Source organism: Pyrus communis, chromosome 8 (genome assembly GCF_041283825.1).
Source record: "Pyrus communis isolate YQ-2024b chromosome 8, ASM4128382v1, whole genome shotgun sequence".
Lineage (NCBI taxonomy): Eukaryota > Viridiplantae > Streptophyta > Magnoliopsida > Rosales > Rosaceae > Pyrus > Pyrus communis.
In genome coordinates, this window is record NC_142572.1 from 5,072,603 (window position 1) to 5,089,870 (window position 17,268).

The following is a 17,268-nucleotide window of genomic DNA, read 5'->3' on the forward strand; positions in this document are numbered from 1 at the left end:
AGCAGTAATGTGCTTCAAATTCATCTTTGGTGAGAATTGAATTTAAAACCTCTCACTTACAAGTGAATAGAAATACCACTAGACCGTAGTACTAAGTAGCCTCATTTATTTTTTAAACCTCTCGAAAAATGGGAAGGGAAAAAACGTTTGTTCGTTTAGTATAGATAATTGGATTGGAATTAGAGGTGCAAGTTGCAATGTTGTTTTTTTTTTAATTGTAAATTTTTTTAATCGAAACCTAAAAATTTTGAATCTGAATATTTTCAAAAACTTTGGAATGGAAATTGAAATGTATTAGATATTCTAAAATTCTGAATATTCAATTTTTATTTTTTCAAAGTCTTCCGAACTTATTCTGATACAAAAAAATTTATGAGATTATTCTGATTCCAAAATTTCTGAATTTAATAATTGTGATCCACTTTGATCCTATTGCTAAATTTTGTAACGAAATTGCAAACGTTGTTTCTGATCTAATCTTTCTGAAAAACACTTCTAATCAAAATAGAGAACTCTCATTTGGAAATCTCAAATTCCCACTTGTAAAAAATCATGTTCGGGAGAGAAACACCATTTTTGAGTTACCCATATTGATTTGAGGATTGCAACTAAACGTAATGCCAGCCCAATCTCATTAGAAGTTCTTTTTCTTCCATGGACCCTCCCCAATCAAGAAGAACAAAACTTACCACATCCGGCCCAAAGCCACTTGGATTTCAATTAAAAGGACTCAAAAGTCAAACTGGTGTGTCGGGCTTAAACTTTGGTGTATACAACCCACCACTGACCACCCATAAGATAACCATGGTTAACCATTAACAATTAAAAATGAGTGCTGATAAACACTTCCAAATCCAGTTTTTAATAAAAATTCCGATACCAATTTTACCCTCTTGTAAAATGACATCCAAGGACCAAAGCAAAAAAGAAAAAAGAAAAATTCTCTTCTTTGTTTACCATCTCTCTACAACTCTCTATTCCTTTCAATAAAAATTTCCTCATTTTCAATGTTTCTTCTTTAGTATGCTTGGAATACAGAATTATATACCACATATTATTATATAAATAGAATAAAGTTTATCTTTAAAATTTATCTCTACTTATATAATGCTATATAATGTAATGTTCTAGACTGAAAAATCTCTCCACAAGTAGGATACACCGATGCACCCGAACAAATTTGAGCTGGCAAACTGATCAATGATGATTATAATATTATAACAATTTTTTTTTTCAAAGAAAGAAAATTTTTAAACACAATAACTTAGAAAGATCAATAACACCTACAAGAAAATGACGTCCTCGTGAAAATTTGGGGAATTGGCTACAATGATCTTTTAGCATATCCTCGATATGATATTTACAACTTGGACTCGTGTCGATATTTGATTTTAATTAGTTCAACAATTGATTTTGATTTCTAATCATTTTAGCCATTTTTTAAAAACATTTTTCTTGACTTGTCACATGATAAATCTTAGGAAAAATAGCTACAGTAAACATATTTTGACATTTGATTTACATAAAGGAAAGTGCTAGTTATGTACCCATTTTTACCTCCCACACCTTTGTTAGTTTTCGGCAATTGATCTTCTTCAATTCATTCGATCCGATGAACGAAATTTAAGAGAAGTAAAAATGAGTGCGTAGGTAGCACTACCCTTGCATAATCATTTTCATTAACGACGACATGACATAATGATAGCACAACAATTATATAATGACGACATAATAAACACTAACGATGTAGTGAAGATTTAGATAGTGAGTACATGGAGAATAGGAAATGGGTAATGCTAAGGAGACCAAATTATGTAAATCAAATGATGTGATTATTGATGATTGAATTATTAATTAAGTGTCAATCAACATGCCTATTTCTGACTAATAACACATTATTTAGTTACAAATTTGATAATCCTAGCATTATTCGGGAATTGATCCTAGTAGCAGGAAACTTAGCCTTGTTCTCACAGAGATGGATTGTCTGCCCTCCTCTTCCCATACCCTCCCCATGCCCTCTTTTTTTGCGTGGTTACGATTAAGACATGTTAATATTTTATATTAATTTTTTAATAAAAATAATAAGATAAAAAATAAATATTAATATAATTTAACCGTGATCGCACAAGAAAGAAGAGTATACAGAGAGTATGGGAAGGGGAAGACAAACAATCTATCTCCTTGTTCTCACAACAACGGTCAATTTGACAAAGTACCAATCAACCTGACATGACATCAAACGTATTTAAATAAGTCTTAAAGAACGACCAGAACGCGACGGTGGCGGCGAGCTAGTTACACGTAAGTCCTCCACAGCTCTTTATGCCAAGATGTAGGCTACGAAGCTGAATTTGAAGCCTTTCACCTACCACAACCAAGGTTCATAAACTTTGCGGTCTTCTTCGCAATTCAACTTGTCCACCTCTATGCATACATATAAGTGTAATTTTTTTTTTTAATATAAAATGTTTAAAGTGTGAAACAAGATTTTTGAAGTGCTAATAACAATTTCCTATATATATATATATTCAGAGAGAAGCATATGAATGTATGCATCACACATGGCATTGCGGTCTTCTTCGCAATTCAACTTGTCCACCTCTATACATACATACATACATACATATATATGCATAGTGAACTGTTATTGACATTTTAAAAATCTCATTTTACACTCAGTATTTTTTTTTTTAATATAAAAAATTTAAAATATGGAATAAATTTTTTGAAATGCTAATAACAATTATATATATATATATATATATATATATATATATATATATATATATATATATCAAAGAGGGGCATATGAAATGTATGCATCACACATGGCAAAGTCAAAATCATACGCATTATTTAATTTATTTTTCCTTCCCTTGAAAGTTCAAAGTCTCAGACCATCACTTCCAGTACGTACAACACACAACATAAATTATCTCTAAACACCAGTGACGTATGAACACACTGCAGTTTGGAAAAGATGAATAAAATAACTTCCAGGGTTCTCAACCCTTGAGACCATTCTACAGACCTAAAGTGGCGACCGGGTTCTGTGACTTGATCCTTCTTTTCCTGAGGCGCTCGGCTATGATAAAGGCGAGCTCAAGAGATTGTGAGGCGTTGAGCCTTGGGTCGCAGTGAGTGTGGTAGCGTGAGCTAAGGTCGTCGAATGTCACAGTGCGTGAACCTCCAATGCATTCTGTCACATTCTGGCCTGTCATCTCTAGATGAACACCACCTGGGTGGCTTCCTTCTTGCTCGTGCACATCAAAGAACGCTCTCACCTCCGCCTGAACAAATAGCAAATAATAAAGTTTTAAGTACAGGTGAACCATCCTTGTTATCAGATATTTCTAATTCACAAAATTAAATAGATAGATATACACGAATAAAATGTCCCACCAATCCACAAAAAACAATTTTTTTTTTCCTGCTAAGACAATTGGTGCTTTGTGACGCAAAACAGGCTGCTAGCCGATTTTGAAAACAATCCCTTACCTACCAGAATTGTCATTTTAAAACTTCTTGCCAATATTTTCCCCCATTTTCTCTTCTCCTCCAACCCCGCCAACAAAAATAAAAAGAATAAAAACCCGAAGCTCGAATATGCTTTTCTAATGCTTCCATCGACTGTTATACCCAACACCCCTTACAAGACATTCTACTCCCACCTACTACACCTACACATTGCGCCATCAGACGAGTCAATTTGCTAGGAGATGATCATTAACATGTCTTTGAAGTTACAGAATGGCCACCAAGTGAGACACTTGAGCTGGCTGCCCCCACCCCAACAAACTTAAAGAAATTTTCAACAATGTGGATTATAAGGTTGAGGAATTTGGCCTTCTATTGAATGCAAATGTTGGTGGATGACAAAGAAGACAATAGAAAATTGTGACAAATAGTCACTCAGCGGGTTGTCATGATTCATGAAAGCTTAGCTGAAATAAAATATGGAAAGTGCCATGACAATGAGGACCTAATTAGACAAAACCAACAAATGCGTACGAAAGCAATGTGCAAGCCAAATCAAATTTATTTTTGTTCTCATGGCTGCTATAAGCTTTCAACAAAAACATTTATTATTTACTAATTAGGTGCTCTGAACCAACATGTTTATTAATTACCACATGACTAATCTACACCAAGTGAGCAATAAACCTAACAGTTGAATAAAGAAAAACGCTAAAAGATAAGAATCATACCCTTATGGCATCGAAAGGACGTGTTTTGAGGCCGCAGGGAGCCTTAATGGTGTTTCCATGCATTGGGTCACTGACCCATGTGACAATCTGTCCAGCCCTGCGGACTGCCCTAATAAGATGAGGAAGTTTCACCCTCATGTTCTCAGCTCCCATTCTTGTGATCACTGTTATCCTCCCAGCTTTGTTCTGAGGATTCAAAATCTCAATGAGCTTAACAAGCTCATTTGGATCCATCTTATCGCTGACCTGCATCACAAAAGTGATCCCATATTGATCTCCTCCATTGTAATTAGATTGAACAGGACATATACATCATACGGGAGATGAATTACCTTGATTCCAAGGGGATTGGCAACACCTCTAAGGAACTCAACATGAGCACCATCCAGTTGCCTGGTACGCTCACCAACCCAAAGCATATGGGCAGAGCAATCATAGTAAAGGCCGGAAGTTGAATCCAACCTAGTAAGAGACTGCTCGTAAGGCAAGAGCAAGCACTCATGAGATGTCCAGAACTCAGTTGTTGTCATGATGGGGTGATCGATTGTGAGCCCTGCAGCGGTCATGAATCCTAGGGCCTCATCAACCCTGGAAGCTAGCTCCCGATATCTGACATGCCAAATCAGGATAACACATGTTATTAGGTAGAACTATTACCAAAGCTAACCAAATTAAAATTGGAAGTTTGGTACACTTCAAGTCATATCAATATGACATTCCAATATGCCATTATTGGATAAAAATTTGGTACAAGTCATTAGGTGACATACTAGTTCCCGGCACCGCCATGACAAGATTACTAATAAACATGTAGAATACCAAACCTAACCAAATCAACATTTAGAACTTGGTACACTTATCATCATATTAATACGATTCCAACAATTGCGTTTTAGAAAACAACTTGTTATTCATTAGAGACTAAAAAAGCAGGTAATTTGGATTATTAGGAAAAACACATCAAACACCACCAGACAATGTGATATTATGTAACCATCGCTATCCACACACGCACTAAAGGTTACTCATGCGGTCCCGAAATTCATTGGCGAAAAGAACACTAGATTCCGCAATTTACATGTGCATATCTTTGAGGTACAGAACATAGCACAAAAAGATCCAAAAGGTTAAAAAGTCTTTTAACACATAAATGACGAATATACTCGATGAAAGAACAAACAAATAGGCAAGGCAATGATAATGACTGAGGGCATAGGCATAAACTCACTAACTCGTGATCACCGACACCCAAAAACACCAAAATCTAATGAAATTAGTTTACTTTTTAAGTAATTAAGTATTTCACTTGTGCATGCCACATGATTCTATTTAATTCATCACTAATCTAAGTTCTAACACAGTAAAGCTGAAGAAACATACCTATCACCTTGCTCGCTGTGCTCCGTGAAATCCAAGTTCCACTGTGTGACCCTCTGCATAGCTGCATAACCTCCAGTAGCGAAAGCCCTGAGAAGGTTGAGAGTAGCAGCAGATTGACAATAGGCTCTAATCAGTCTCTGGGGGTCTGGAGTCCTCGACTCTAAATCGAAGGCGTCTCCGTTCACATTATCCCCTCTGTAACTAGGCAGCTTCACACCATTCTTCTCCTCAAAAGAATCCGATCTGGGTTTCGCAAACTGACCCGCCATTCTTCCCACCTATGTAAACAACCACACCCAGTTTCACAATCCATTTCAATTCCCACAATTACACACATATTACTGAAATTTCAAGCAAAAACAATGGACCCAGATTCACAATTCAGTTCAATCCCTAAACTTGCTCACAAATTACTGAACTTTCATTGAAACAACATAGAAACCGGCAAATTTCGTATAATTGGGAAAAAGTGTTACCTTGACGACGGGCATTTGGCCTCCGAACATCAAAACGACGCCCATTTGGAGGAGAATTCTGAAGGTGTCACGAATGTTGTTGGCATTGAACTCCTTGAAGCTCTCAGCGCAGTCCCCACCTTGAAGAAGAAACGCGTTTCCCATGGCGGCCTCTCCGATAAGCTCCTCCAGGTTCCTCGCCTCACCAGCGAACACAATAGGCGGGAACGAATCGAGGGTCCGAAGCACCGACTGGAGATCTTCCTGATTCGGGTACTCCGGCAATTGCAGCGCCTTCTTAGATTTCCATGTCTCCAAGCTCCATTTCGCCGGAACTGCATTGTGCTTCGTCGCCAAAGAAGAAGAAGACGCCGTCTGAGCAGCCTGCTGCTTCGGCGGCTTATCGGAGACAACTGGGTTCTTGGCTGGCTCGGCGGCGTGGACGGCGACGATTGGCCAGACGGACTTGATGGGCAGAGAGGGTTGGTGAGTTCTGGAAAAGGGTAAGAGAGACTGACCTTGAACGAAGCCGGATTTGGTGGGAATCAGAGCGCTGCTGCTTGTGAGCGCCATTTTTGTTAGATTTTCTGAAGATTTTTTCTTTTTTTTTTTTCCTTTTTCTATTTGGTGTGAAGGTACAATGAGATTGGAGAGAGAAATCTCAGAGGGTACCTGAGGAAGGAAAAGGAAATTGGGAGGGCTTTTATAGGAAAACAGGGTGTCTTTACAGAGAGATGCGGTGTTGGGCAGTTGAGGGGACGAGTGTGGGTTGTTCCGGGGTTTTGCGGGTTGTTGGAAGGGTATTTTTGGAATTAAGCGTTTCAACAATTTTGGGTAAAAGTCAATTTACTTTTGCACAGTAAGTAGTAGGTGGTTTTTTTTTTTTTTTGGTTTTTTTGTTTTTGCTAATTTATTAAAAGGCTAAACCAATTATCCTTCCTCTTAATATAAATAATATCGTTTATAAAAAATAAAAATAAAAAGTTTTTTTCCTTCAAATTTTTGATGTATTTTCACTCATCATATTTTAAAATTTATTTAAATTTATTCAAGCATGATAAATAGAGTGATGCACATTTCTTTCTCTTAAAAAGAGAAACAAGAATATTCCCTTATATTCTTTTACGATTCGACAGAAAAAAAGAGGGTAGGTAAGGTGCATGTTTTGGGTTTTGGAAGCCGAGCTGAATTAGATTTTTAAACATTCATTCATTAATCTGTACTATTATTTGTTTTTGTGCGTGGAAAATGTGCACCAAAAAAGAACCACATGGGTAGCTCTTAATAATTACAAAAGTGAGCATGGAACAAAGCTCTCTCAATCGAAATGTTCTTAAATTCGAATCTATAGGTGAATACTTACACTTACCTCAACCTGTTTGAAATATTTTCGAAAAAAATTGAGGGGATTTTATAAAAAAATGTCAACTGAATTGGTAAGTTACTTTTGAGAAGAGGAATACCACTTGCGATTTAGCTCTCTAACATTTCAGTTGATGATGTTGACGTTTTTATTTGCATTTGAGCATTAATAAATCAGTTTATCATTTGAAATAATAAATGTAAAAAGCTATCACCTCAATTTGTTTGAGGTATTCCATCGAAGACTTTATCTCTAAAGATGAATTACATTATTCAACTGATAAATGAATTAAAATCGTGATATATGGCTAATTAAGATTTGGGTCATTTTGGTTCCGATCTTTAATCAACCTAATTGTTAAACTAAAACCTTATTTGTTTAAATATTTTGATTGATGTCCTTAGCATCATTTAAGAGATTTAACTTATGCATTTATGCATTTAATGTCCCACAAATTATGAAATTTAAACAAATTCAAATAATATTTTTAAAATATAATAAATACTTAAAAATCAATAATAGAGTAATATTGTTCTTCACAAAATTATAGAAAAAAAAATGTACCCACATAATTATTAACATATTTTAAAAAATAACTATTGATATATTTTAAAACATAAAATAAATACATATAATTAGCATGGGTACATTTAGTAAAATTAAAAATGGGTACAAATAAGTTAAAAAAATATGGGCAGAAAAAAAAAATATATGGGTACAAATTAAAACTAAATTAAAATTGGTAGAAATTAAAAAGAGTTGCAAATTAAAAATGGGTACAAACTAATATATATATATATATATATATATATATATATATATATGATTAAAAATTTAGCCATAAATATAAATATACCATATGTAACATTTCTAACAATAAATGAATATATTTAGAAATAAAAAATATTTTGTTATTGAAATAATTAATGACATCTATTAAAACCTAAGGACCTTGATAAAAAATTGAAAAGGTTAATCAATGGAGTAGCAAAAAGAGCAATGAAAACTTAATTTTTCCTTAAGATTTTGTTCCATGGCTAATTATGGACCAATGGATGCTCCATTTGCATTTGGCAGGACCAATGGCTTCCGCAGTTCCACTTGTTTCGACCTCTCTGTTCCCGCCCTGACGGATGTGCTATTGAGTGGGTCTTGGATCTGATTGATAAAGAAACATCACCGTGGAAGGCAGATTTGATCAATGCTTTATTTCCTCCAGGTGATGCGGCTTTAATTCTCTCTATTCCGTTAAGCGGAAGGCTTCCCCTGGATATATTAATGTGGCACTATGATTCCAAATGTGTTTTATTTCGAATAAGAGTGCCTACAAAGTTGCCTATTATATGCGGGATTCACTATCTACACTATCTGCAAGTATTCCAGCTGGTCTGATGTGGAATTCCATATGGAAAGCTAAGGTTCCTGGGTAAAATCAAGATGTGCGTTTAGAGAGCTTGCCATAATGTACTCCCTATCCATTCAGCGCTGTTAACCAAAGGGGTGGCGGTGGACAACACCTGTATTTTTTAAAGTTCATCTCCGAAGTCGGTGCTACATGTGTTTAATTCTTGTCATTTCACCCGCATTGTCGACCTCGTTGCCAACTTGAACCTTGTCGTCCCTCATGGCGTCTCAACCTAGTTTTGTGAGTGGTTCTATCATTGCATGGCCTCACTTTCTGCAGATCAACACAATCTGTTTTTGGTGCTCATTCACTCAATTTGCTAGGCCAGAAACACGCTACTATGGGAGGATAAACTCGAGAACCCTGCTTTGGTTGGCTATATGGCCAATCTTTTTTTGCTTGATTTCCTCAAAGCCCAACCTGCTCTCCCTCCCAAACCTTTGCCCTCACCATCCCGCTGGTGTCCTCCCCTTCTGGATGGGTAAAAATAAAGATTGATGGATTTTTTTTGTTTTGCTGTGAATTTGGTGGGCATTGGTGTAGTTTTTGTGACGAAGTTGGTAGCTATGCTGGAGATTTTGTCTGAAAATTACCACACGCGACTAACCCCAAAATGGTTGAACTTATGGCTGCTCGGGATGGGATTCTATGGGCTGTGCAGCGACACTGGTAGCATGTCGTTTTAGAGACTGACACCCTGTAGGTGGTTTAAGACATCGGTAACTTGAAGAAGGGCTCATCGCCTACTGATCTTTTGGTTGAGGACATCAGAGAGGGTATGAGAGTCTTTGTTGAATCTAAGGTTTGTCATGTTCATCGATCTGCAAATGTTGCGGTGCTCTGTATGGTCAAGTTGGCCTTGTCCTCTGATTTCAATTCTTGTTAGTTCGAGGAACCTTCAGATTCATTGTCAGATGTTCTTCTACAAGATTATATGCTTTCTTGATTTTTGATGAATAAATCACTATCATTTCTTCTCAAAAAAAAAAAAAAAAAAAAAAAAAAAAAAGTTCCATGGCTAATTATGGATTGCAAATTGTATAGTTTATGTTGTATTACGTTATAAAAAATGTGTTTCATATGTATACTTTACAAACCAAGGGTGCGGTCCTCATGGTCAATTTAGGTTTTAATCTAGAAATAGTTTTTATGTTTCAATGCTTATGGGTTAAAATTTTGGCCCGCATTATTAAAGAAAGAATTTAGGATAATTTTTTTCTTAAAGTAACTTTATTTCAGGAAAAAATTGTGTAGACTATCAAAATTTAATTTTATGAACATTTTAATCTAAAAATATTTAGATTCTAATAAATATTGAAAAATCACTGAACAACACCATGAAACTCGTGGAACACTATGAAAGAATATGAAACACATGAAGATTTTTTTTTTATAAATATTTTAATCGTGGGATTTAAATTTGAATTGTTAGATCTTTTTTTTTTTTTTTTTTTTTTTTTTTTTTACCGTAGGATTTGATTATACTAGATTTTAACCATTGGATTCAATGAATTTATAAATATAAAATTGAACTTAAGACTTCTCACTCATAATGGGCTTGCAATAATGTGATTCATATTTGTATTTGGTAATAATCAAACCTAAGACATCTCACTTACAAATAAAGAGGAATACCATTATGCAGTAGTACTAAGTGGGTGGGAAAGCTTATTAAAAAGATAAAAAATGGTAGTAATTGGAAAATTTTATTTTATTTTTTGTGAGAGTCTTGGTCAAGTCTAACCATGTTTTATTTCCTCAAGTGAAAAAAAAAAAAAAAGGTTTGAAAGTTAAAAAAGAAATGAAAGGCAAATTAAAATAAGCTGAGCCGAGCCGAGCCAAGGAAAAACCATATGGTTCTGTAGAATTTACATTAATTTAGGAAATATTTAACAATAGAAATAAAATTAATGTTTATTTTTTCGGATTGGAATAAAATAAAAAGGTGTTTAAAATAGAATGAAGAAATGTCCAGGTCACCCACCTCAGAAGTTTTAAGTTTAATTTTTTTGTTAAACACGAATTTAAATCATATTATTAATAGTATATTGTGAGATTTAATCTGTTTTTTACATTTTTAATGTAATAATATCTTTCGTTAAAAAAAAAAAATAGAATAAAGAACTGTCAAAGTCACCCACCTACCCTCCTCGACTTCCACGCTACAGTCCTCTCGGTCCGACCTCTCCTACCCCATCACACAACACCTCTCTCTACACTCGACACGTGTCCATCAACTTGGCACATGACTTGGCATATTCCGATGGCTTTCGTTATAAGCGTGCAGGAATTCTTGAGGTTTGGGTTTGGAAGGTAGCTTGGTGGCAGCGCGACAGAGCGGTGTTGGTGATGGCACGAGGTCGATCTCACCAGCTTGCGTCTCTGATTGGCGTACATGTTGGAAGTCTTCCAACGGTCATGAATCTCGTCCATGCTATTTGCCGTTCTACTTTACACGTGCGCAAATTATTAAACGAACCGCACGGAGCATCGACCGATATTCATAACTATTGAATCTCCGGTCAAGTCTGTAAAAAATTCAATGCCTAACAATCTGAAGTCATGAATCTCAATTGGAACTTGGACAATGTCTTCACACATTAGGAAGAAAATGTGTGTCACTAGTTTTCTAAGTAACTTTTGACACAAGTTTTTGTGGAGCCTATTTTCGTAATGTATTTCAACGATTTGAACAATCTATAATTTAAGTCTTCTCTCAAAAGTCATGTGTACCAAAAATCATCTAAATTTGAAACTATATGACCATTTCCAACCCATGAGATAAAGCTTAAATATAAGCTCTAAGGGAGATTATATTCGCACACCCGAATTACTTCCCCCACACCTTTTTAATTTTTTAATATTTTTCTATCAAGTGTTAGTGATGTGGGCTAGATTCCCACCAGTTTTCCAACCACTGGGCTAAAATAAGTCATGGGGAGAAAATATATCTCTGAGCTAGATTTTTCCCAGGATTTAAGCCAACTTAAATTATTCTGGACCCATCAAACTGTCATATTTCAAACTTGTTTTGTTTTTTACTTATAATCTTATGGCTTTGATCAAATGAGATCAAATTTAATGGTAAAAAAAAAGATTTGATGGCCAAAATTAAATCTAATGTCTAAAATAATTTTAAAAAATTATTAAATCAAATTTCACTTAAAACTTTATAAATACCTATATATTTGTATGATTTTTAATTACTTATCGAAATTTAAATATTTTTAGATTAAAATGTTCATAAAAATAATTAGGATAATCTACATAAATTTTATTTTCAAAAAAGTTACTAAAAAAATAAAGGCTAAAATCATTATTTAATAATTTCGGGCTAAAATTTTAAGCCATAAGGGTTGAAGGAGAAAAACAGTTTCTTAGTTATGGCTTAAAATTTTTTGGCTTAGATTTAGGGTTCATGGTTTTCTTGTAGAATTGTATTCGCTTATTTTCTCACTTTAAATGAATGTCCTAATGGTTTGGATTTGTCAAATTATTTGCAAGGATGATCTATGACTGATGTTCTAAAAGATAGACAATTTAGATTGTTAAAATACATTGCCCAATGGACCCACAAAAACGTGTGTGAAAAGTTGTGCACAAAAATAGTACCACAGATCTACGACCTATGAAAAAATTAAGACTTTTTAGCCAAAATGGTCTTTGAGATTGACATAAGTTCTCACTTTGGTCCCTAAGATTTGAAATTGTTACAAGTGGTCCCTAAGTTTATCAACCATCAATTTTTTTGGTTATTCTGTGAAAAACCTCCATTAAATAAGGATAAAATGGCAAAAATACCCTTAATTTTTTTCAAAACATTTTGGGCGATTTTTTATTAAATTAAGGCTATTTTTGTTATTTTATCCTTATTTAATAGAAATTTCACGAAAGAACCAAAATGATTGATGATGAACAAATTTAGGACCACTTCTATTGATTTCAAATCTCAAGGATCAAAATGAAGAGTTTGTTGATGCACAAAATCGGTGAAGACTTTGGAACAACGTAAAGTGTCAAGTTTGTGACCTTTACTCGGTTGCTCCGGTCACCTAGTGATGATGATGTGAAAAGAGGTAGAGATAGGGAAGCAAACACAAGATGTACGTGGTTCGCCCTAAGTATGGCTACGTTCACGGAGTAGAGGAGTTCTCATTAATAGTGAAGAGTTTACACAAATACATAAGTTTAAGCATAATTATCATTAGTGGGTTCTAATGACTAGTTTAAGTACAATAATGACATTAGCCCCTCATTGTAGGAGAATGGTCTTCTTTTATAGTTGAGGAGAGTCTGCAACTTTTGTTCACGACCAATGTGGGACTCTATGAGCCTTATTCTGATGTTGACATGTGTTGTGCTGTGATTGGCCTCCTGGTTGGAGGGAAACTCTTGTGCTTCGGCAAGGGTGTCTCAGCATAAACCCCTCAATAGGTCCTTAAAGGTATGACGTTGACTGGTGCTCGGTAGTTTCGGGATTGGTCAAGTATGGTACAAACAATGCTCCCCTAAGTTCCCGAGTGAGGAAAGCTTCTCGGTTGGGGACTTGCAAAAAACTAAGTCACTGAATAATCATGAAACTTCTAAGTACTGAAGTGTAATAGCATATAGTGGGAGTCCCCCAAGTCTCCAGGCGATGAGAGTTGCCGAAGGAGGTGCCTTGATATTCTTGAATGGTTGAAGCTTTTTTCTTTGGATACATAGCTTGAGTAGTTGAAGCTTTGTAGGTGAAACTTTTTTGTTGAACTTTGTAGGTGAAGCTTTTAGGTTGAAGCTTTGTAGGTGAAGCTTGTAAGTTGAAGCTTTGTAGGTAAAGCTTGCATGTTGAAACTTTGTAGGTGAAACTTTTAGGTTGAAGTTTTGTAGGCGAAGCTTTGTGATTGAAGCTTTGTAGGTGAATCTTTTAGGTTGAAACTTTGTAGGTGAAACTTTGTGGTTGAAGCTTTGTAGGTGAAGTTTTGTGGTTGAAATTTTGTAGGTGAAGCTTTTAGGTTGAAGTTTTGTCGGTGAAGCTTGTATGTTAAAGCTTTATAGGTGAAGCTTTTTTGAAGCACATAAATAGATTTTGCTTCCAGGCTTTTTGAAATTTTTTTTTTTTTTTTTTTTTGTTAAAGTTTTTAGTTAAAGCTTTTTTGAAGAGTACATAAATAGATTTTGCTTCCACACTCCTGAAGAAGTGTGTGGAAGACTTATTGAATTTGGGTGTGGGAAGCTCTCTTCCTTAGGTGTGGGAAGCTCATACCCTTGGGTGTGGGAAGCTCATGCCCTTGGATGTGGAAGGCTCTCTTCCTTGGGTGTGGGAAGCTCATGCCTTTGGGTGTGAGAAACTCTCTTCCTTAAGTGTGGGAAGCTCATACCCTTGGGTAGCTTTTGCTTCCACACTCTTGAAGAAGAGTGTGGAAGACAATCTACATGTTGTAGTTATCTATTATGTGTTGATGCTTTATTGGCCTTCTCCACATGTCACAATTAATAATTAAATAATTGCTTAATTAATAATTAACAATTAATTAAATAATTAATAATTATCAAAATAATTATTAATTAATTAATTTTGATTTCTTTTTTGGCAGATTTTTTTTTGTTTGTTTATTTCTTTTCTTTTTTTCTTTTTTGTTTGTTCATTTTTTTTATTTTTTATTTTTTATTTTTTTTTGAACTAGGGACAAGAAAACGTGGGAGAGACAACATATATAGATTTTGCTTCTACACTCTTGAGCAAGAGTGTGCGAGGTAAACCATACATTGTAGTAGTTGAAGGTTCAGAGGAACCATATGAATTGATTTTGCTTTGCACAGTCTTAAGAAAGAGTGTGCGAAGCTTTCTACGAGTTGTGGTGTTTTCATTGTTGCAGAGGAGAAATGTTTGGAGTAGATGCAAGAGGTCTGAAGAGTTTGATCTTTGTATACCATGCACTGAAGCCTTTGTTGGCTTGCAATAAGACTTTGTTGGTGACTATAACCCTTGTTGGGCATAAATACTCCCTTAGTTGGGTTGAGTTAAGCTTGCTTATCCCTATTTTGAGCTGTAAGGCTTGATGGTTTTTTTATTATTTGTGAATACTAAGAGTTCACATGTACGAGTTGTACCATTTCTCACCTAGTTGGTGGGAAGAATGGTGAGTTGCTGAGGCAAAAATGTTTATTAATAGTACTAGTTGCACTCTTCATCGCCTGGTTGGTGATATGAAGGTGAGTTATTTCATTACCTAGTTGGTGATAAGAGTGGCAAGTTGTCGAATTATATTTAGAGTACAGGTTGTACCTTTGATCACTTGGTTAATGATATGAAGGTGAGTTCCTTCATTACCTAGTTGGTGATAAGAGTGGTAAGTTGCCGGATGATATTTAGAGTACAGGTTGTCCCTTTCATCACCTAGTTGGTAATACAAAGGTGAGTTTCTTCATCACCTGGTTGGTGAGAATAAGGGCAAGGTACCGAGGCACATTGTAGCAAGTGCCGAATGACACAAAGTATGTTGACCCCTTTCGAAGCTTAGTTGGCTTATGTATGAATGTGTTGAAATGTATGATGTTTATGTTGATTGAGATAAGTGATGCTTATGAATGTTTTGCTATGCATAAAGGAATCTATGCTTTGGATATGTGAACCATGTTGGTTGTAACACTTAGTTTCACTTACTTAGTGTCAAAGTATGCATGTTAACGCTCTGAGTTAGAATATAGAGGTATGTCATCGTAGACCAAGTGTTCCAGTGCTAGGAATGTACAAAAGTTGGGACGAAGTTGTCTGAATCACCTCTTTAGTAACTTCATGCCAGATGGCATTCCTTACAAAATATACTGAATGGCTATAACTTAACATTTGTACCATGTGAGTCTACTTGTAATAGTACTTTAGGTGATCAGCGTTCCATGGATGGCCAAGGGTTTCGCCATCAAAACTTCTGAGTTTGTAGGAGCCAAGGCGACTGATGCTGACAACTTCAAATGGTCTATCCCAGTTTGGGCTGAGTGTGGCTTCACTCAGGACTCTGTCACAGAGCAATATTTTCTTCAATGCCCAGTCCCTCACTTTGAAAGAACGAGGTTTGACCTTAGAGTCATAATAGTTAGAGACGAAATGCTTGTAAGCGATGTTCCTCAAGTGAGCCTGGTCCGTATGTTCCTTGACTAACTCTAAGTTGAGGGCAAGTTGTTTATCATTTTCACTTTGCCTATAGTTCTTAACTCGATATGTTGCTTGCTTGAGCTCAACTGAGACAACTGTCTCTGTACCAAAGGCAAGTGATAATGGAGTTTCTCCTGTTGAAGTCCGATAAGAAGTTCGGTATGACCAAAGAACTTGGGGTACAAGTTCTGGCCACAAACCTTTAGCCTTGTCCAAGCTAGTATTCAAGGTGTGCTTGATTATCTTGTTAATTGCCTCAACTTGTCCATTAGCTTGAGGATGAGCTAGGGAGGCGAAACATAAGTTGATTTTGAATGTAGAATAAAAAATCCTGAACTTCTTGTTGTCAAACTGTCGCCCATTGTCTGTGACAATCGCATTGGGAATGCCGAATCGACAAAGGATGTTCTTTCATACGAAGTCTTCTATCTTTGCCTCAGTAATGGTTGCCAAGGGTTCTACTTCGGCCCACTTTGTGAAGTAGTCAATTGCAACAATCGCATAACGGACCTTGCCCTTCCACGTAGGCATTGGGCCAATCAAATCAAGTCCCCACTGGGTGAAGGGCCAAGGGCTGATCATAGGAGTGAAAGGCTCATGAGGGGAGTGATGAATAGTTACGTAACGTTGGCACTTGTCACATGAGCGAGATATTTTGATGGCATTCTGGTGAAATGTTGGCCAATAATATCTCTGGTGAAAAGCCTTTTGTGCTAGGGATCGAGATCTGGCATGATCTCTGCAGACTCCCTCATGTATCTCTCGAATGACCATTTCCCCCTCAGCAGGTGTAAGACACCTCAAGTATAGCAGAGTGAAACCTCGCTTGTAGAGTTGGTCATTGATGATTAGGTAGCGGGTAGACTTGTATCAAATTTGCTTAGCTTGGACTTTATCATCTAGGAGGGTGCCATGAGCAAGGAATTTATAAATTGGGGTGATCCAACTATCCCCTTGTTGTAAGTTATACACTTCCATGGCCATGGTGCTTGGTGTTGCCAACAACTTGACATGAATGTTTCTTCCAATCTCGTCTTCCACTGCTGAGGCAAGGCGAGCCAAGGTGTCTGCATGACTATTTGCTACTCGAGGGACTTGGGTGATCTGGTAGTGGAATTGCCTGAGCAAGATTTGTGCTTGTGTAAGATACGTTGCCATTGAGCTATCTTTAGCATCAAAGTTATTTGTGATTTGGTTGACCACCAACTGAAAGTCGTTGAAGATGTCAAGTTGTTTAATTCCAAGGTGTTTGGCCAAATGTAAGCCTTCCAGGAGGGCTTCATACTTGGCCTCATTGTTTGACGCCTTGATTTGAAACGAAG

At 36.1% G+C, this 17,268-nt stretch overlaps 1 protein-coding gene across 1 annotated transcript; it reads right to left on the minus strand.

Moving 5' to 3' along the window:
* Positions 1 to 2,840: 2,840 nt before the first annotated feature.
* LOC137717261 (phospho-2-dehydro-3-deoxyheptonate aldolase 1, chloroplastic) lies at positions 2,841 to 6,819 on the minus strand. The gene is made up of 5 exons (XM_068456568.2): positions 6,068 to 6,819; positions 5,592 to 5,869; positions 4,544 to 4,820; positions 4,212 to 4,457; positions 2,841 to 3,293 (listed from the first exon to the last, which is right to left on the minus strand). The coding sequence occupies exons 1-5, from the start codon at positions 6,617 to 6,619 to the stop codon at positions 3,027 to 3,029; spliced, it is 1,620 nt and encodes a 539-aa protein (XP_068312669.2). The 5' UTR covers positions 6,620 to 6,819; the 3' UTR covers positions 2,841 to 3,026.
* Between the last annotated feature and the right edge of the window lie 10,449 nt (positions 6,820 to 17,268).